This window comes from Drosophila ananassae, chromosome 2L, assembly GCF_017639315.1.
Source record: "Drosophila ananassae strain 14024-0371.13 chromosome 2L, ASM1763931v2, whole genome shotgun sequence".
Lineage (NCBI taxonomy): Eukaryota > Metazoa > Arthropoda > Insecta > Diptera > Drosophilidae > Drosophila > Drosophila ananassae.
In genome coordinates, this window is record NC_057927.1 from 14,174,152 (window position 1) to 14,192,466 (window position 18,315).

General features: G+C 47.0%; 3 protein-coding genes and 1 long non-coding RNA gene across 7 annotated transcripts; 2 read left to right on the forward strand and 2 right to left on the reverse strand.

The window, feature by feature from the left end:
• Positions 1–442: 442 nt before the first annotated feature.
• On the forward strand, positions 443–2,350 carry LOC116656225. 2 transcript variants are annotated; one of them, XR_004311223.2, is made up of 2 exons: positions 443–900; positions 1,516–2,350. It is a non-coding gene; the product is annotated as an uncharacterized LOC116656225 (long non-coding RNA). The 2 variants fall into 2 exon arrangements; XR_004311233.2 differs by having other exon boundaries at positions 443–776.
• On the reverse strand, positions 2,186–7,953 carry LOC6499411. 2 transcript variants are annotated; one of them, XM_001954658.4, is made up of 10 exons: positions 7,763–7,953; positions 6,603–7,539; positions 5,603–6,508; positions 4,400–5,238; positions 4,189–4,341; positions 3,725–4,122; positions 3,452–3,665; positions 3,194–3,391; positions 2,765–3,133; positions 2,186–2,704 (listed from the first exon to the last, which is right to left on the reverse strand). In XM_001954658.4, exons 2-10 carry the CDS (start codon positions 7,486–7,488, stop codon positions 2,573–2,575), a joined length of 4,095 nt encoding a protein of 1,364 aa, XP_001954694.1. In that variant the 5' UTR covers positions 7,489–7,539; positions 7,763–7,953; the 3' UTR covers positions 2,186–2,572. The 2 variants fall into 2 exon arrangements, with proteins under 2 accessions (XP_001954694.1, XP_014766056.1); XM_014910570.3 differs by lacking the exons at positions 5,603–6,508; positions 6,603–7,539; positions 7,763–7,953 and adding an exon at positions 5,292–5,345.
• Positions 7,954–8,134: 181 nt separating this feature from the next.
• Positions 8,135–11,088, forward strand: LOC6501175 (glycine receptor subunit alpha-4). 2 transcript variants are annotated; one of them, XM_001954659.4, is made up of 6 exons: positions 8,135–8,756; positions 8,834–9,017; positions 9,074–9,383; positions 9,521–9,655; positions 9,714–10,093; positions 10,151–11,088. In XM_001954659.4, exons 1-6 carry the CDS (start codon positions 8,644–8,646, stop codon positions 10,307–10,309), a joined length of 1,281 nt encoding a protein of 426 aa, XP_001954695.1. In that variant the 5' UTR covers positions 8,135–8,643; the 3' UTR covers positions 10,310–11,088. The 2 variants fall into 2 exon arrangements, with proteins under 2 accessions (XP_001954695.1, XP_014766913.1); XM_014911427.3 differs by having other exon boundaries at positions 8,137–8,756; positions 10,163–11,088.
• Positions 10,992–18,301, reverse strand: LOC6499410 (myotubularin-related protein 13). Its single transcript, XM_001954660.4, has 11 exons — positions 18,150–18,301; positions 17,746–17,841; positions 17,572–17,675; positions 17,065–17,370; positions 15,962–16,927; positions 14,894–15,903; positions 13,258–14,834; positions 11,614–13,195; positions 11,431–11,555; positions 11,290–11,372; positions 10,992–11,234 (listed from the first exon to the last, which is right to left on the reverse strand). The coding sequence occupies exons 2-11, from the start codon at positions 17,798–17,800 to the stop codon at positions 11,142–11,144; spliced, it is 5,901 nt and encodes a 1,966-aa protein (XP_001954696.1). The 5' UTR covers positions 17,801–17,841; positions 18,150–18,301; the 3' UTR covers positions 10,992–11,141.
• Positions 18,302–18,315: the final 14 nt, after the last annotated feature.

Consider the following 18,315-nt stretch of genomic DNA (forward strand, 5'->3'; position numbering starts at 1 on the left):
AGATGAGCTACTTTTTTGTGGTCGCCAGCGACCAACAACAACACATTAAATTGACAGCGTCGAGCAGGATGACTTTTCGAATGTGGATTTTAGAATTAAAAGCGATTTAAAAAAATGCAGAACAGCCAAAAAGGCCATTAATTTGCACTTTTTTTGAAGATTAAAGGGGGAGGAATATAACTATTTTCTGGAAAATTTATATAATAAGTTATATAATAAGGATGAATAAACTTAAGATACTTTTTTTTGGTAACTAAAGTGGTTGAATAATTTTTAAAAAATAATATAATTAAATAGCAAGTTTATGTTTTAGATGCTCCTTAAGTAATCTATTTAATTCAAAAAAATAAAACCTAAAAAAATCATAACAATTTTATCAAAAAAAAAAAGAAAAAAAACATGTGTAGGGCATTGAGAAGTCGGTCTTTAGTTCTCAACAAGAAAAACGCACACACAATGCGCCTTGTATTTTTATTTGGTTTTCCAACTTTTGGGGTTGTGTGGTATTGCTGTGCACTTATACGTTTACATGTGAATGTCGGTATGTATGTCCGTGTGTACGGTGTTTTTAAGTATCTATGTTTGGTTATATGCGCTTGTGTGTGCATGTATCTGGATCTGTTTGCCCCTCAGCGATAGGAGAACGGGGAAAAGAGCAAAGCGGGAGCAAGAGAGAGAGGAGAGCGCGTTCTCGAGCTCATTGCTCTCGTTGCATTCGATGGATTCTGGCCCGTAGCCCGTATCCGTATCCGTAGCTGTAAGTTGTATTAATGAAAGTGAGTCCAGCACAGCAGCAAAAGAAAGCAGGCCGCGGCTCAGCTGCACAACGACAAGTTCTGTTCTGTTCTGTTCTGGTCGGCTTACAAGTGTTTTCATTTTTCCAAGATGCAGCACTAAAGGGTTAGGAGATCGTCAGATACAGATACTTTTTATGAGAATTACAAAAACCATATACTTGAAGTACTAGGAAATAATTCTTTACTTCTACTAGTATTACAGAAAACATGTTTGGACATGTTTCTGTATAGATCTTAAAGATAGAAAAATAAACTATATATTTTTGTTAAATTTTTTTAAAGTAAATTCCTTCTCCTATAGCGCCCTACAAAGTCGTTGCAACTAAAGATACATTTTTAACATGCTAACACACACACGTGCACTTGCATAATTGCCAGTGTATGGGTGTCTGTATGTTTTTCTCATTCTTGTTTTTTCCTGTTGCAGTCTTGTCTTCCACTCGTTTGACTTATTAAGAGGGTTGGAGTCTTTTTTTTTTTTTTCTGTTGTACGTTCTGTTTTATTCTCCCTGCTTCTTCGTCTCTCACTCTCGTCTCTCAGTGATTCTTTCACCCACCCCCTCTCCCACTCTCCCACTCTCTTTCTTCGGCGCTCGGACCCTTGAATGCAATGCTTTGTTTAGCTTGAATTTTCGAGCTCCAACTGTTACATGTGTTTATCTTGAATTTGACTGCACATTTTCCCAATTATGAGTTTGTTGTTTTTTTTTTCGCCCAGGGACCAATATGGAATATGGAATATGGAATGCCTTTCCTAAAACTCGATCACCGGCACTGGAATGTATTTGGATGCGATACTCACGCACACGTGTGCACCGAATGTACCTGCAGATACACAGATACATATGCTCACCGATACAAATGCAGATACAGTATCTGTTGGAAATGTGAGAACTCGTTTCCCTAATCCAGCATCCTTGTAAGAGCCCATCCCTTTCCCTCCCGCACACGCATGATTATGCAGGTTAGGACCCATAGTCCTTCAAACCTTTTCAAGCTAATACCAGATACAGTATCTCACACCTTCTCCCGCAACAAAGATAAACCCTATCGTCACTTGCGGCATGGCCTATCACTCAATGGGCTTAGGATACAATAAAAAATTCGTTTCTTAATGGCTTTTATTCATTTTATTAATTATTATGAGCTTGGAGTGGGCTGAAAGGCTTATGGCGAAAAGTCACAGGGGGCGGGGACTGTAATCTAAGCTAATTGAAAAGGCGGGCACAGCTTTGCAAAAAAAAAAAAAAATAAATAACAAAAAACACCATACCCTTTCATCTTCTTGCATTTATAAATGGTTATAGATTGTAAGTATTTGTATATCATACGGATATGATCCTTGGACCAGTAGAGCACCCCTCCCCAAAACATAACATTTCGGATAATACGTTCCATGGCTTATATATGTATCTTTCATATTTTTCTGTGCAATATTTGTACACAATGTTCTTATAAAAAGGTCAGATAATACAGAAAACAATTATAAATTAAACAAGATACAAAAATGTATACCCAAAAGATCATAGATTTTAGGGCTAATATCACAAAAATTATTCAAATGGAGATAACAGCGCAAATGAATGAACTAGTCAAGCGAAGGCAGGCATTACAAAATCATAATACATAATACCGACTATATATAGATTGTATATCAATACTTTTTGTTCATTAACTATTTTGAGTATTCAGGATAGAATATTTAACGCTTGAGTTATATGGAAATATATATAATTTTCTATTTGTTTATGGAGTATAGCGTTTCAAGCATCTTTTTAGCCACGCGAGTAGCCCAACGCGGCCGAAAGCAGTGGCTCCCATGCCCGGTTGGTGTCCACATAGAGCTCCGTACACTGCTCCGCCAGCACGTCGCCATCGTCCAATATAGTTATGGGAAAGAGATCATTCTGAAAGCAATAAATTAATATTATTAATAAAGTTACTAATTAAAAAAGAGGCCCTCTTACATTCTTGGCCTGCCATAGTTGTTCTAGCAATCGCAGGAAACGCTGCATTTCCATGCTGCTGGCGAAGAAGATCACCAAGTCGTCTAGACTTTCCACTGGAGCCTCCTGACACGAGAACTCCATTATGCACCACCAAACCTCGTTGCGCGAGGTAATCTTAATGCCCGTCATGGCCTTGATGTCGGCACAGGTGAGAATAGCCAGGCCCGAGTTTTTGCCGTAAACGCTGGTCATTTGTTGTGACTTTCCGGGCGAGGAAGTCTCCTCTTTAGACGAATTAGGAATATTTGAGTTCTTAGTGGGTGTGGAGCTCAGCGAAGAGTACGAATGCTGAGTGCCACGCGTTGGTGTACTTATGGTGGAGCCCATCTGAATTAAAGAGGTAGTTTTTAGTAAAAAGGGCCTAATAATAGATGGAATTAAGCCTACCAAACTGCCAGTTTCAAAAACACTCAGTAAATCCTCCTCCATTATAATTTCTTTGCTCACTGGGCCAACCTGCTCGGCAGGCTGCTGGTTGAGTTGCTTCAAAGGAGCAGAAAAGTCTTCGCGCAGAGTTATCAAATGGTTTTGAGTAACAATTAAAGTGCAACCCAAAGTTTTGTGCTTCTCCTGCTGATTAGTAAGCTGAAAAATAAATATATTTAATAATATATATAAGAACGAATCAATTACTGAAACACTTACACCACTGGCTGATTGCAGAAGAGCTTGGAGCCACTCGGAGGCCACATACTCGTCGGGCGCTGCCATTTGCAGCAGTTCGCCTTTGAGCATCATCTCGAAGCAGTGTGGTCGCTCCGATTTCATAGTTCTTCTGGCGCCCTGGCACTCGGCGAGAGCCACGGCCCAGCTGGGAAGCCTTTGAGTGGAATCATTGAACATGTACAACACGCCAGCTCTAAAGCAAAAGTGGGGATTAAAAAAGTGAACTAAAATAGAAAACTGCAGGCTACATACTTCAGTAGAAAGTAACCCGGTTGCCAGTAGATTCTCGCAGGTGCCCTGGCATTGGCCTTGAGACGGCGGTGCATGAGGAATCCCTTGATAGAAGGTCCTAGAGGTTCGCTTGGCGATTCCTCCCTCAAAGCTCCAGCCGCTGGTACATTAACGACCGCGTAAAACAGCCAGTTCTCATCCCGGCCCACACAACTGTTGGCCCGCACAAAGGCCTGCAACGGAGCCAGGTGCTCCAAGGTCAGCTGACCGACCGCCGGCAAGGTGGAGCCGCTGCGTCTGGCGCACAGCTCCAAATTAGCCACCAGTGATCCGGCTGGATAGGGTCCGCCGGCAAGCAAAACCTGCTGCATGTCCCGCATGCTGTTGCTCAACAAGACCGTATTTCCAAAGGGACCCATCTGCAAAAAGTAGATGATTGTCGAAGATATCATTGAATAAGAAGACTGGGAGTGGTTTATTCTTACCAGTATGACATCTAGGTCCTTGTAGGCCAGGACAAACTTGGCAGACAGTCGATCACGATCCAGGTTAGCCACGTAAAGAGTCTTATCCGTCAGTAGGACCAGCACGGGAGTCATAATGCCATCAACGCTGTAGCCCGTATACAATTTGAAAACCTGGGGATTAGGAGGTAATATAAGTTACAATTACTTCCCTTTTATTGACAAGGACTACCTTCATTAGCTGCTCATCGCAGTGGTGTAAGTTAAGCAACCTCTTCTCTCTAAACAAATCGATCGACACCTCTCCGATGCCAAGTTCAAAATAAGACGAGCACCCGGTTAGATCTGTGTCCAGACTGATAGCTAGTTCCCGGCGCGGTGAGTTCGTACCGCACATCTCGATCTCCATAGCTATCTCCGCGTTCAGGTCGTCAATCAGTTCATAGTTCCTTGGCCTCGCTCCCTTCACGTACAGATCAGAGCCCATATGCCTCTGTTCGGTTCTTAGTTTGTCGGCAAAAAAGTCGTTCCTCCGAATGGAAGTTTCCATGATCTTCTTCTGGGTTACATTCCGGAGGAATCGATTGATCAGCGATGTCTTGGCTGCCGGTGCCGGGGGCTTCAGCAGATGTGCATAGTCCACGTCCGTGTAGTCCACGATGACCAGATCGCTGTCCATTGAGCGCTTGTCGTTTGCCGTGTCCGTGGTGGTTATGGTCAGGATGTCGTCGAACTCCTCGCTGAGGATTGTGCTCTTTGAGTCGCGTCCACTGCCGCCAGGACCACCACCCCTTCCCGGTGCCAGATAGACGCTGGGGCTGTGCAGGCTGCGACTCTGAAGGGAATGCTGTTGGTCGTAGTAACGGGGTGGCTGCAGGGGTTGTCCTGGTTTCTTGAGCGGGGACGGCAGGTGCCTGGAGTTCGAGTGACGGTCGACACTCTTCGCATGCTGTTGTTGGTTGCTGCTGGTGTTGGTGAGGGAACTGGGTTCGGATATGGTCGAGGATGAGTGATTCCTGCAGAGCTTGCCGACAGAAGCAGCCGGCTGCTGGGGTTTGGACATTTTGGAAACTGTAAGAAGATCAACTTGTTATATTTTTGCATATTTTCTTTAAATATATTACTTAGAAAACCCATTTCGATTTAAAACTTGCGATAAAACACAAAAAGTCGCCCCATTTATTGGAAATAATATCATAAAATATTTTGACATTTTTTGGAAAGAAAATTCAAATATTGTTTATACTATTAGTTTAGCTAATTTAGTTGTATTATAATTTTAATTTAACAGTTTAAAAATGTCATTTAAAATGTTTAAGATTTTTACAAAATCATCAAAAAATGTCTAGCTGAGTCATTGATGAAATTTGCAAAATTAATCATAACTTAAATAATATTTTAAATAATTCTTATAATTCTCAGCCCAATTACTCACGTAAGGTGCTATCAGTGACCGCCAGTTCGTCCTTTTCAACTGGCGTGGCCACCGCACTGGTGCTCTCCTTGAAGCTGCGAAAGAAATTGCTGAACGTCTTGGCGATGGGAGCGTCCATAAATGACTTTTTGAGATGACTAGCTGCCGGTTCCGCTATCGGAGTGTTCTGCTCCAGCAAGCCGGCCACACTGGTGTGGTGGACTGAGGCTGACAGATCGGGTTGTGGATCGCCGGCCTCGTAGGATACGCCCGTGTGCTCGAAGACGGTACTTTCGCAATTAATGATGAACTTGCTGCGGAACTCGCCGCCTTGTGCGCTGCCAATGGGAACTGTTTCCTTATCGAACTCGTCTTGGCGGTGTAACATGTGCGGCTGCTGCTTCGGTTCCACGGGTGATGCCTCCGAGGAGCTGGCACTATCGTCGTCATTCTTGCGGCGCAGCTGCTCGTCGACGTTGTGCACAAATTTTTTGACCGGCGGTGTCTGCTTGCTCCCGTCCAGACTCTTGCTGAGGAATGGCTTGGCTTTGAGCGGCGGTGACTCGGCGGCTCCTGGCCGCGGCAGGTGCTCCGGCGTTGGCTGCTCCAGCTCTGGGACGCACTCGACCACCGACTGAAGGTCCTCCGAGCCTTCGGGTACACCTCGCTCCGGCAGCGGCATGGTGAAGATACTCTTCAAAGAACCAAAAATCATCTTGCTGCTGTTGTCCAACAACTGGTGCTTGATGTCGTGCACGTTGAATTTCTTAACTCGCCCGTTGAGGTCCTGCTCGAGGGTGATGTTCGTGTAGCGTTTGGTCTTCTTCAGGCAGCTCGACTTGGGCTTCTTCTCCTTGTTCCAAACCGACTTGACTTTCGGGCTGTCTGCGTCTCCGATGTTGGGTTCCGAATAGTAGCAGTTCTCACCTGATATTTGATGTTCGAAGATGATAAGAAATAATAATTAACATTTAAGTTTTATCTTTTTTAAACAATTATTATTTAAAACTTGTCCCCTTACCGATTATATTGTTATTGGCATTGCTCATCCCGATGCAGTCACAGGAGCTGCTCTTGGCCTGCTCGTACTGCTTCCGGTTGGCATTGGAGTTCTTGTCCTGCTCGTCAGAGTCCAGGCTGGAGTTGGAGCTGCTGCAGACGCATTTGTACAAACGCGGCCCCTCCTCCTTCTTTTCGGCCGTTGCTCCATATTCGAAGACACCCGATGCGTCGTACTGCAGACCACTGGCCTCGTCCGTATCAAAGATGTCCGAGTTGGCATAGTCCAGCACATCTGAGCAGGCATTCCGATAGACCAGATGCCTCTTTCGCCTGGTTCCTCCGCCACCCACTGCTTCCTCGCCGTCATCCTCCCGACCGGCGGCGCTGATTTCGCTGGGTCCTTCGGCCCGTTCGCGGTCCGGACACCAGGAGTAGCGACCGGGAGCCCCGGCCACGCCCGCCGAGTTGGCGAACGCCAGTTTCCGGCCATTTTTGTAGGTAATGAAGCCGTGCTCTATGTGAATGTTGTCGGTGCGAGTGTTCTTCAGTATGTCCTCGTGGAAGGACACCCGCTTCTTGGGTGTCTTGGAGGCGGACGAGGGCTTGTGGACCTTCCGACGGTACACGATCTTCTCGGTGGTGTCGAACGTAGAGCACTCGCTGGTGGTCATGGTGGCCTCCACATTTGAGTTGGGATCGGCCGGCGGAATGGCATGGGGTGTTCTCTGTTGCTCCTCGTAGGAGCAGATCGATTCAACCATCACATCGCTGTTCTCCGAGTCGAGAAGCTGAATTCCTGAATCGCTGGGAGTGGTGTCCTCCAAGGTGCTGCTGTTCAGGCTGGAGCTCATCTTGTCAGCGGAGCTCATATTGTTATTGGCCTTTGGATACAGCGGTGACTCCATGGTTGTTGTTTGTGTCTTCACTTTTGTACTGCGCAGTGGTTGCCTATTCACCTTTATAAAAAAATTTTAAAAATAAACACAATTTTAAATCTTAAAAATCATGTTTTGTGTATCTCGGTGTTCTTGCAATTAATCAATATCCACAAGTTGCACAATGCGCCGCAGCGGAATCGCGTCACTGCACAAAGGAAAAGGGACCCCTGACCCCTGACCCACCCGGATCTCATTGCAAATTCTTCGGGTTTCTTACCGGAACTCAATTTCGGCTACTCACCTGTAATTTGTGTCCATAGTTCCATTTCCGTTAGTCTTAGGTTTTCCGTTATTATATTTCACTTGTTGCGGATTAGAATTTTTTGAAATACCTGTTTTTCTACACCCACATATTCAAAAATTCGCCAAGGCAAGTGAAACAATCAATATTTTGAGCTCATAGTGTTGCCAACTCGGGGAACAGCTGTTTTGGCGCCAGCGCTGCCAGACCGGAAGGTAGTTGGCAACATAGACCGTTATACTACAGGGCGTTTCCGGTTTGGGTTTTACTCTTTATCCCATTTAAATTAGTTTATATCTTTGATTTAATGCCTTTGGTTCTCTTATTTTTAAATTAAAAAAATAATTTAACATATTTAAGAGTTAAAAACTGTGAAACGGTTAAAATAAACAGTTTGTGAGTAGTGCAGTTGGCGCCCATGTTCACATTTGAATTTCTGCTCAGCCAAAAAGAAAAAGTTCTTCATATTTCTTCGATATATTTTCGCAAATACTAAACAGATATTTAAATTAATGCCCTTGCCAGTCGGTACGCACATTTCCTCTTCGACATTCCGCTCGCCGGGGTCAGTTGTCAATTTGAAAAGTCGTGTGACGAATGCCAATGAAAGCGAATGAAACCTTAGAAATTAATTTATCACACTTTGCTGCAAAGCATCACAATCGTCGCGATAACTCTGTCGTATGCTTATTGGTTTTTACACGGCGACCAGTAAAAAATAATTCCCTCCGTTCTGCATTTTACGATAATCCAATCAAGTTCACCTCCTCAATGCCCAATGCCCGGCCAGAAATGAGCAACCAGCTCAAATGACATGGACTGCAGAGCGATGTGTCGTGGGCGAATCGTATTGATAAATCAAAAAGTAGTGTGTGTTCATAATGCAAAGCCTAACTAGGAAATCGGTAGAGTATAAATTCCTGATTGCCGTAGCAATCTACCTGCAAGCGCTGGAGCAATCGATCCGGCCCTGCCACTGTGTTCATGGTTTCAGGTGAGTGCTGCGGGGTGTTTCATCAGAATGCTCGTCACAAGGCTTTTTGCATTCCATTGGGTCTTTTGGCATTCCAGAAACAATACGGAGAGCGCCGAATTAGTGTCCCACTACGAGTCGAGTCTCTCGCTTCCGGACATCCTGCCAATACCCTCAAAGACCTACGACAAGAACCGGGCGCCCAAACTACTGGGTCAGCCCACTGTCGTCTATTTCCATGTCACGGTGCTATCGCTGGATTCCATTAACGAGGAGTCCATGGTAAGTTTGAACTAATATTTTTTCTGATAAAATCTTCACTATAAACACTCCTACAGACCTATGTGACGGATATATTCCTAGCACAAAGCTGGCGGGATCCTCGCCTGCGACTGCCCGAGAACATGAGCGAGCAGTACCGCATCCTCGACGTGGACTGGCTGCACAGCATCTGGCGGCCGGACTGCTTCTTCAAGAATGCCAAGAAGGTCACCTTCCACGAGATGAGCATCCCGAATCACTATCTCTGGTTGTATCACGACAAAACACTGCTCTACATGTCCAAGCTCACACTGGTGCTATCGTGTGCCATGAAGTTCGAGTCCTATCCCCACGACACCCAAATCTGTTCCATGATGATTGAGAGTTGTAGGTGGAACTCTGGTCTATCTGTTCTCCAGCCCAGCTAATCCATATCGCTCGATTACTTCCCTTAAGCTTGCTCCAAAAATATTTATTTTAGAAATCCTCTAGATGTGATTATTTAACAAAACTTTGGTTGTTAGTATCCCATACGGTGGAGGATCTAGTTTTCATTTGGAACATGACCGATCCGCTTGTGGTCAATGCGGAGATTGAGCTGCCGCAGTTGGATATATCGAACAATTACACAACCGATTGTACCATAGAGTACTCCACGGGTGAGATTGATAATCCTAGCATGGAGATTTCTTCCTAAAACATATATATTCTGTCCAGGAAACTTCACCTGCCTGGCAATTGTGTTCAACCTGCGACGTCGCCTGGGCTACCATCTGTTCCACACCTACATCCCCTCGGCTCTGATCGTGGTCATGTCATGGATATCGTTTTGGATCAAGCCGGAGGCCATACCGGCCCGTGTCACCTTGGGAGTGACTTCGCTGCTGACCCTTGCCACCCAGAACACCCAATCGCAGCAGTCCCTGCCACCGGTCTCCTATGTGAAGGCGATAGATGTCTGGATGTCGTCCTGTTCGGTGTTCGTCTTTCTGTCGCTGATGGAGTTCGCCGTGGTTAACAACTACATGGGACCGGTGGCCACCAAGGCGATGAAGGGATACTCCGACGAGAACATCAGCGATCTGGACGATCTGAAGGTGAGTTGGTAACGCAATCCCATCCAAAGTATTCCGTCCCAAACTGACGCCTCTAAGGCCGCTCTGCAGCACCATCGGGAGTCGATAATCGAGCCGCAGTACGATACTTTCTGCCACGGACATGCCACAGCCATTTATATAGACAAGTTCTCGCGATTTTTCTTCCCGTTCTCGTTCTTCATACTCAACATTGTCTACTGGACAACGTTCCTATGATGGCCAGGATGGACGGGTCTAAGGATAAGGATATCCTTTAAGGATAATAACAATAGCAATGAAAACCAAGGGCGCATTTGTTTAAATATGTATATTATCGTTTGTAAGCCACAAATAATTGCATTAAACGTATGTATTATATTGATTACCATGTAGTGTGTATAAATAAAGGAAAGCGTGGATTAATAGGGTTTTAGTTTAAACTTTAAAGGAAGCAACCGAGAAATGCATTTTCATTGCGCAACAAAGGTGGAATAATCTTTGGTACATTTACTATAATCCTATATAGTTCTGTATGCGTAAGGATATATGTATATATTTATATATATATATATATATATGTATATAAAAAAAAATATGTATATAAAAAGTTAGCGGGCGTGGCTTCATCTCATCTCATCTCGCTTTCATACATATTATTGTTAATTTATCATATAGTCGGATTTTGTTTGTTTTCATATATAATCACATCGTTTTATAGTTTCTTTACATTCACATTTACAGAGTGGATTTCATTCATTAACTAACGTGTTTGCTTGTTGCTTGGCATAATTGTTGCTACATCTAAGATAATGATAGTGGTTGCTTGCTATGATTTCTCAAATCAAATCAACTAAGGAAACGCTAAGGTATGCAATAGGTTCTTTTTCTTTAGCTACGATATGATACACAAAGCCACAGATTCATATTAATACATATTAGTATAAAGATACTGGTTTTTACTACAACAAAACTTTTTGGATGGGGGAGGGGGCGTATAGAAAAGTATGGAAAGGAAATAAACGAAATTCGGATTGCGAATCGAATTCGGAAGATTCGGATGCTTCGCTGTCTATTGCAAACAAGCCTGCAGCTTTTCGATCCATTCCTGTGCTAGGTTGGCATTCACCGCATAGAAGTTGTATGTGCGCTTCGACGTCTTAAGCTGCAAATGAATAGAGAAGGATTAGTATTCCTTGGCTTGTTAAGCTACCACTTACGTCAAAAAATCCCTTATCATCCACGCCCTTTGCGCCAATTTGTGCAGGCTGTGCGGCAGACACCGATTGTACCTCAGCCAGTTCTGAAATTAGCAAGAAGGCTTTAGTGCCGAACTATAAGTATAATTTCATCTTAAATACCAATAATGCCCTTGGGTGCGGTATCCTCGGATGTGTCATAGTAGCGAAGCTGATGCTTAATCGAGTCCAGGACAAACCAGCGTTGTTTCCAACCTTTGAGTAAAGCTCCCCGTTTGTAAAGGTGCCTAAGAGAAACATTAAATTTAAGATTAAAATATAAATGAGATCAAATATTGGTCTCACCCCTCGTGCGTCCGATTTTCGGCAACATTGCTGCTGAACTGGTTGTAGAAGTGATGGCTTGATGTGCGAGCTGTGGTGGCGGCACTGGAGGCTATGCTTGCGGTGTCGCCCTGCGACATGTTCACATTTGGCGGCCCCACTGTCCCGTCAATGGCCTTGTACTTGGTGCAGTTCTTCATTGAGAGTTCCGTGCACTTTTCGTGGTAAGAGTTGCCACAGTCCATGCACCGATATCCCACCGGACCCCATAACATCTTGGTGCAGTGGTTGCAGTTCGTCGGAGTGGTATAGGGGTGCTTCTCAAACCGATGCGGATGGAAGTACTTGTCCTGATATCCCGCGAGCCTGCCCTTCATGATTATATCGAGCGTGGAGCGCTTGTGTTGATGCGCCTGCACGTAGATGTCGCCGAGCGATGAGTTGTGTGAGACTATCGGCTCCAGCTTGGGCACCTCCAGATTGTTCCACACCTGCAACCACTTCTGGGGCAAGTGTCCGCGCTCCGTCTCCGCCTGCCTCACCTCGTTCAGTAGACACACATAGGCATTGGGATTGTACTTCTCCAGGTTGTCGTAGCCGGAGGAGATTACCATGCGCTTCCCCTTCAACTCGGACAGATCGACTTCATCATCAACGGTGGTTACTTCCAGATCGTATGGCGGCCCCTGGGCCAGCTCCTCGTTGGTGTAGTACCTCCACAGGTCCAAAGCAGCCACACTGTTTTGCGGTCGCAAGACGATGTCCTTGCCACCGGAGTACAGGAAATTGTAAAATATTGGAGTCTTGTTGTGTTGCCGCTCGATATAGTCGAATATGGAGTGACCAATCCGGTTTAGGGGAGCGGGAGTGCGAGGAGCTCTCATGTCCATCGGATACACGTTGCACTCGTCGTCGGAACCGCCTCCTCCGAACATGTTATTGGCGTTCAGCGAGCCCCGCTTGTCCTCCATGGCGGCGATGCCCGAGTCCGATCTCTCGAACTCACAGTCGAAAAGAAACGTGCGGAATCTGCAGGACACCGAGTGGTAGGCCAGGAATCTCAGATAGAAGTCATTAAACTCGAAGGCCATGGGGAACTGAAGCTGCAGCTGGTGAACGACGTCCAAAAACTGCAGGAAAGTCGGTGCAAAAGCTATGTTCGTGTTGGCGTGCGAGGGTTTCAGGTTACTGCGATGGGCGAAGCGGTGGCCAAAGGCAAGCCACTCCTTCTCCACCAGCACCCGGAAGCCCTCCAGGCTCCTATAGTAGGGATCCAGGCACAGCTGGGCGATCGAACTCAGTTGGGTGGTCACATCGGAGCCATCTTCCAGGGAAAGCATGACACTGCTCTCCTGCAGGTCGATAAGGTCCACCACGGCTCCGGACAGTTGCATCAGGGACGAGATTTGCTGCAGCCAGTCGGACTGCTCCACCATCTTCGCGAAACTCTGGCCATCGGTCTCATTGGTGTTGTGGGAGGGCATGCAGGCTCTGATGAGTTTCTTGAAGGCCAGACGCGATTGCCGGATGTCTGGATAGTCCACCGGAATGAAGTCTGCGCAGAAGTCGACGTTCATATTCGATTTGGCCTGTGATTTTTCGCCTGGAAATCAGGAAACTATCTGTTTTTCTCCACTTTTAGTAAAAAATATTAAACAAACTCACCCAAAGCATAGAGACGCATTTTGCGGAACGCATTTGCCGAAGAGTTTCCAGGATTTCCCTTCATAGTGCCACCCTTTCCGCCTCCTTGCCTCGACTTGCCGCCATCGGTTATGTCCAGATTGTTCTTGTGCTTCCGCGATAGCTCCGGAGTGAGAGGCGGTCGTTCGTCCGCTGAGCTGTGACCCAGCAGAGAGCCCATGGAGAGATTCATGCCGGAGTACTGGTTGAGGGCCAGCGGCGTCAGCTTGGGCATCGTATTGATCAGCGCCAGGAAATATTTGTCCTGTTCGGGATAGTGGGTGACATCATGGTGGGCATTAGTGTTGCCGGTGGTGTTCTTCAGCATTCCGATGACCGACTTGCTATTCGGCTGAGCTCCCCGAATGAGCAGGGCCCCGTTCGAGTGCCGCCACGTGGGCAGCGGGATGCGCTGGCCCTTGAAACACCTGCCGAGGTGACTTATGGCTGCATCACTGCACTGGGCTGGGGCCACGATTATTGCCGGATAGGACCGGCAAGTGGCGTAGCTGGTGTTCACATTGCTGATGCGGAATCCCCGCTGCGACTCAGCGTCGAATCCGAGTCGCTTCCAGTCCAGCACATAGCTTCGCTCCCGCATTCTTTCTATATCCTTTGCGGTGAGCAATCTTGGCAAGGTATTGTTCTGCGTCTCGAACTCATCCCCGTCCTCCAGCTCATCATCGATCGACTGTGTGTCCAGAGCATCGGCGTCTGATCTCCCATTCTCGTAATCAGAGACCAGCTTGCGTTTGGTTTGTTGCTTTTGTTTGAAGCCAGCCTTCTTGGCCGTCAGCAGAAGCGTTTTCTTGGCGAATCCCTTCAGCGTCGAGTACTTTTCTTTGGTCTTCAGCGGCGCCACACCCTGAAGCATTGTTCCGTAGGATTGGAACGCGAAGTACTCGAACTCATCGAACGGATGGCGCGCCTTGCTCAGTATCTTTCTGAAGTTTTCGATCTGCTCCGGCGTCACTTCGGCATCAAATGCCACTTTTAGAAGCTGGAAACTGCTGGAGCGCAGCTGCAGACCTTCCGGGAGAGTCTGATCTAGATGCGACAAGTACAGCACCGATATCTTCTTCTCCTTCAGCAGGGAGGCGATCGGGAAGGAGCGTACGATGACCTGCTCGCAGGAGAGCGAATCACAGGGAGATCCCTTGAACACCACTCGGTAGTTGGTCAGGAAGAGAGCCCCCTCGGCGGGAAGCAGACACTGGGTGTCGTCCTCGCGTCCGTCGGGCATAAGGAAGCACCGCAGGTGTTCCGCCACTATGTTTTCGCTGGGCAATAGGCAAGGGGTCTGGATCTTCGGCTTCTGTACGTGCGGGTGTCGCTTTGCCTCCAGATAGACCGACTCCAGGGATTCGATGTGCATGTGCACTACCCCGGGAACCATGTCGTGTAGATTGCGAATATGCTCGGAGGTAACACCGCCCTCGGTGCACACGCAGTCGATGAAACGGGAAATGGTCTTTGCCACCGTATTGCTGATTTCCAGGGCATCGTTCTCCTCAAATCCTTCGTCGGAATGTTCGCTTAGGCTGTGCGAGCCCATAATACTATAATTCAAAAGAACAATCATTTAACAGTGTAAGATTTTGGGAATCTTCCACCTTACCTATTGGAAACACTCTGATTCTCCTCCAGGCGGAAAGCGGGCTTGGGCTTACTGGCAGCGTCCACATTTACGTCAAGCGGGATCAGTAGGGAGACCATGCGATTGGCAAAGTGAATGGCTTGGCTGTACAGCGTTGACTCCTCGGACTTGGCTAGCTCCGATTTCTTCTCCTCCTCGATGGTGGGGCTCTTTCGCAGCTGCTCGGCAGTGATTTCCAACGCACTTGGCTCCTCCAGCGGCACCTCGTCCAGAACGCAGTTTGCCTCCTTCTGGTGTTCGTTCTGGCGGCGATGAAGCAGATACAACGCCTTGATCTGACCCTGCACATCCTGGTAGAAGGTGGACTCCCAGAACTGTAGGTTTTTCCAGATGCCATGGTCCTGAATCTCCGTATAGGCGAACTGCACCACGCCAGACGATAGTTTTCGGCAGAAGATTGTGGACATGGGCAGCAGGGCGGCTGCCACGGTGTACTCATCCACTCCCGATGATTTCTGCAGGGCCTTGTTCATGAAACGCACAACCAATTCGAATTGCTGGTGATCCAACACCGCCTTGTTGCCGTGGACATAGCCGAACAGCTCTCGGCAGAGGATCAGCCGCGCATCCCGGTGGGTCAGTGTGCGTAACACAGCCGGTAGAAGTTTCCTAGCGTCCGCGATCCTGTTCTCGAAGATGTACGACACACAGGTACGCAGCACCTCTAATCTTCTGACCGAGTTATGGACATTTGGGCGTACATCCAATGCCTCGGGCAGCCGTGGTCCCATCGGGATGATTCGGTGTTGATTGCGGGTGAGGTGGAACCGCTGCGACACTCCATTCTTCCGGATTCCGTCCTGAATTATGAGCTCCACCTTTTCGGAGCTAATACGCGGAAAGGCAGGCTGATGGATGCGTTGGAAGGCGCCCTCCGGAGGTCGCAGCACCTTTTGGGCATAGCTGGTGTGTGCTAGAGTTCCCTCGTTCTCGTGGAGGATGCGTCCCAGTTCCTGGATATGTGTGAGTATCTAAAAATATGCCCGATAATTAATATTAATTGGTCATAGAAGAATAGTTTTTACTTACGAGATTCCTGTTCTGAGCTTCCGTTTTGAGCAATTCGTTCATGGAGCTGTAAAGCTCGTCCCAAGCATCGGAGGCCCGCCAGGGAGGTCCTCGTTCGTTAACAAATGTGGTGAAAAACATGCTATCCAGAACTCGAAAAAGGAACTCGCTCTCGATGAGATCGCGGGCGCCGAGGAACCCGGCCTTGTGGAAGGTGATCACCGGCTTGGGATGGATCCTGATTATGGTCAGGCAGGAGCGATAACCTTGAAACATCTGGGCAAAGAGACGCATGAAGATGGCGCGAAGCTCCTTATCGATCTGGGCGTCAGTCTTGGCCAGCGCCGACGGGCGCTCTTGGGTGGGAAATGCCAGATCCGCCTGGGCCAGATTTGGGAATAGGATCATGCTGAGCAGCTCCTGCGTCTGCTCCCACAACGGTGATGGCAATATGGGAACTGGTGGCGTGAGGGACTCCGGAATGGTAACAAGACCACCGTCCAAGTCCACGACGATCACATCCATCAGATCCGTAATCTCTGTCTGCAGTGAACTGTGTATGCCCATGATGAAGGGGGTAGGCGTGGACAGCACCTCGGTGAGTGGCGCCGGCAGAATAGGTATATAGACATGGGTGTATCGAAAGGGATACATCAGTGCCACCAGAGCCTTGCAGCTCTCGGTCAAATGCCAGTAGCACTTGGACAGAAATAGGATCTTGTTTTCTGTCATCACGGCGCAGAGTAATATCAATACGTTCTTGATGCCGAGCTGTTTGAACAAGAAGTGGACGCCACTTCCGGTCGTGGGCAGTGAGGAGCTCTGCGGTGGCTGCAATGACTGCTTGTCACCGGCGCCGATCGAGAAGCGCACCTGGGGTCCACCAGCGGGAGGAACCTGTATGCAGCCCAGGATGTTACCAATAAGGGTCTCCATTCCATAAGCCAGATTCTCAATGTACACCGTGTATATAGTGCCCAGGCAATTCTGAAAAATGAAAAGCGGAAATCATTATTTAATAATGTAAACATGATGTAGTGCCATTAAAAAAAAAACAATAGAATGATTAAAAGTCCCTTCTATCGCATAGCAACACACTTTTTGTATAGAAATATGAATCTTACTTTGAAAGTTTCCGCACAATCCAATCGAGAAATGAGAACCAGGCACTTGGGCGCATACATAACACTGTGGTGGGTGATTGGCGCTGGCGCCACCGCTTCCGTTGAGGGCTCGCTGCCCAGCAGCCTACTGCTCCCAATGGTCTCATCCTCGTCGTCTACGCTCCGTGTCTGGGTGATGGCCAGCGTCTCGTGGAAACTGAGACAGGCGCAGTAGTGCTTGTTGGCATCGATGTCCGTCAACACGGAGACGAAGAACTTGGGCTCCTGCTTCTCGTACGATAAGTTCCATCCCAGTGGCTGGCAGAACTGAGGGAATAACAAAAATAAATGATAAAGACAATGGGTGACAGTAACACTTGTGGTCAGTACATTAGCATTGAAAGTATTTGATAAATTGCTATAATAAGCTCAAGTCATTATGCAAGGCTTTAAAGATAACAAATTTGATGTGCTCTTAAGTGCTATAATTTTCAATGCAGGTGTAATTTCTTCACCCGAATAACGCACCCATTCAATGCCCTCGATAAACGGAGTGTCCGGCCAATCTTTTTCGGGAAAGCGCTGTACGATCTTGCCGCAAGTTGGCTGCCCGCACACATTGCTGGCCGTCTCTGTGATAAAAGTTATAGAGCATATCAATAAATGGGTATATTTTGGGCATTGTTTCCATATAGTACTTACTCTCCTTATCGCTGTCGTAGCCGACAATTACGAAGTAATCAGCGAGTCGGGACATCTTGCCCAGCACATTGCCACCACCAGAGTTTCTGGCCAAATCTGCGGAGTAGAAATCCAGAAACGGAATTGTTTAGGTTTATTTTATTTTTTTTTCCTAGCCCCTCTGCCGTCATCCAATTTGATATGCTAATTAGGCTCTCTCTTTCTGCGTTTGGCATAAATGATTAGCCCAACGCTGATCGCCTATTGGAATTGTTATTGTTTTTGTACTGTCCCGAGGCGTTTTTCAGGCTTTACGAGCGTGCGTTCATATTCATTTTTTTCCGTTCAACGCCACGCCCGCCACGCAAGTGCCATACAACTAATTGGAATGGATATAAACATCTTATGTAAACACGCACACACACCTCGCAGCCGTCGGCAGCCAAATCCCCGCTCACTGCCTAAAAATTGCTAAGAACTCTGGCTGTGATTATTATTTTTGAGTTTGCATAGAAAATATTTGAAGCAAGCAATACACAATAATTTCCACGTATTTTCCAACACTACTAATCAGCTGCTTTAATTTAGTGT

What these genes read in the sequence shown, in the direction of transcription:
- LOC6501175 (XM_001954659.4), top strand. Translation starts at nt 8,644, where the DNA reads ATGCAAAGCCTAACTAGGAAATCGGTAGAGTATAAATTCCTGATTGCC. An exon ending in TACCATAGAGTACTCCACGG is followed by an intron (nt 9,656 to 9,713) that starts GTGAGATTGATA and finishes TATTCTGTCCAG; the next exon opens with GAAACTTCACCTGCCTGGCA. An exon ending in GCGATCTGGACGATCTGAAG is followed by an intron (nt 10,094 to 10,150) that starts GTGAGTTGGTAA and finishes GACGCCTCTAAG; the next exon opens with GCCGCTCTGCAGCACCATCG.
- LOC6499411 (XM_001954658.4), bottom strand. Translation starts at nt 7,488, where the DNA reads ATGGAGTCACCGCTGTATCCAAAGGCCAATAACAATATGAGCTCCGCT. An exon ending in AGGACCTAGATGTCATACTG is followed by an intron (nt 4,123 to 4,188) that starts GTAAGAATAAAC and finishes TACTTTTTGCAG; the next exon opens with ATGGGTCCCTTTGGAAATAC. An exon ending in TTCTGCAATCAGCCAGTGGT is followed by an intron (nt 3,392 to 3,451) that starts GTAAGTGTTTCA and finishes TTTATTTTTCAG; the next exon opens with CTTACTAATCAGCAGGAGAA.
- LOC6499410 (XM_001954660.4), bottom strand. Translation starts at nt 17,800, where the DNA reads ATGTCCCGACTCGCTGATTACTTCGTAATTGTCGGCTACGACAGCGAT. An exon ending in CTACGACAGCGATAAGGAGA is followed by an intron (nt 17,676 to 17,745) that starts GTAAGTACTATA and finishes CTTTTATCACAG; the next exon opens with AGACGGCCAGCAATGTGTGC. An exon ending in TTATCGAGGGCATTGAATGG is followed by an intron (nt 17,371 to 17,571) that starts GTGCGTTATTCG and finishes TTATTCCCTCAG; the next exon opens with TTCTGCCAGCCACTGGGATG.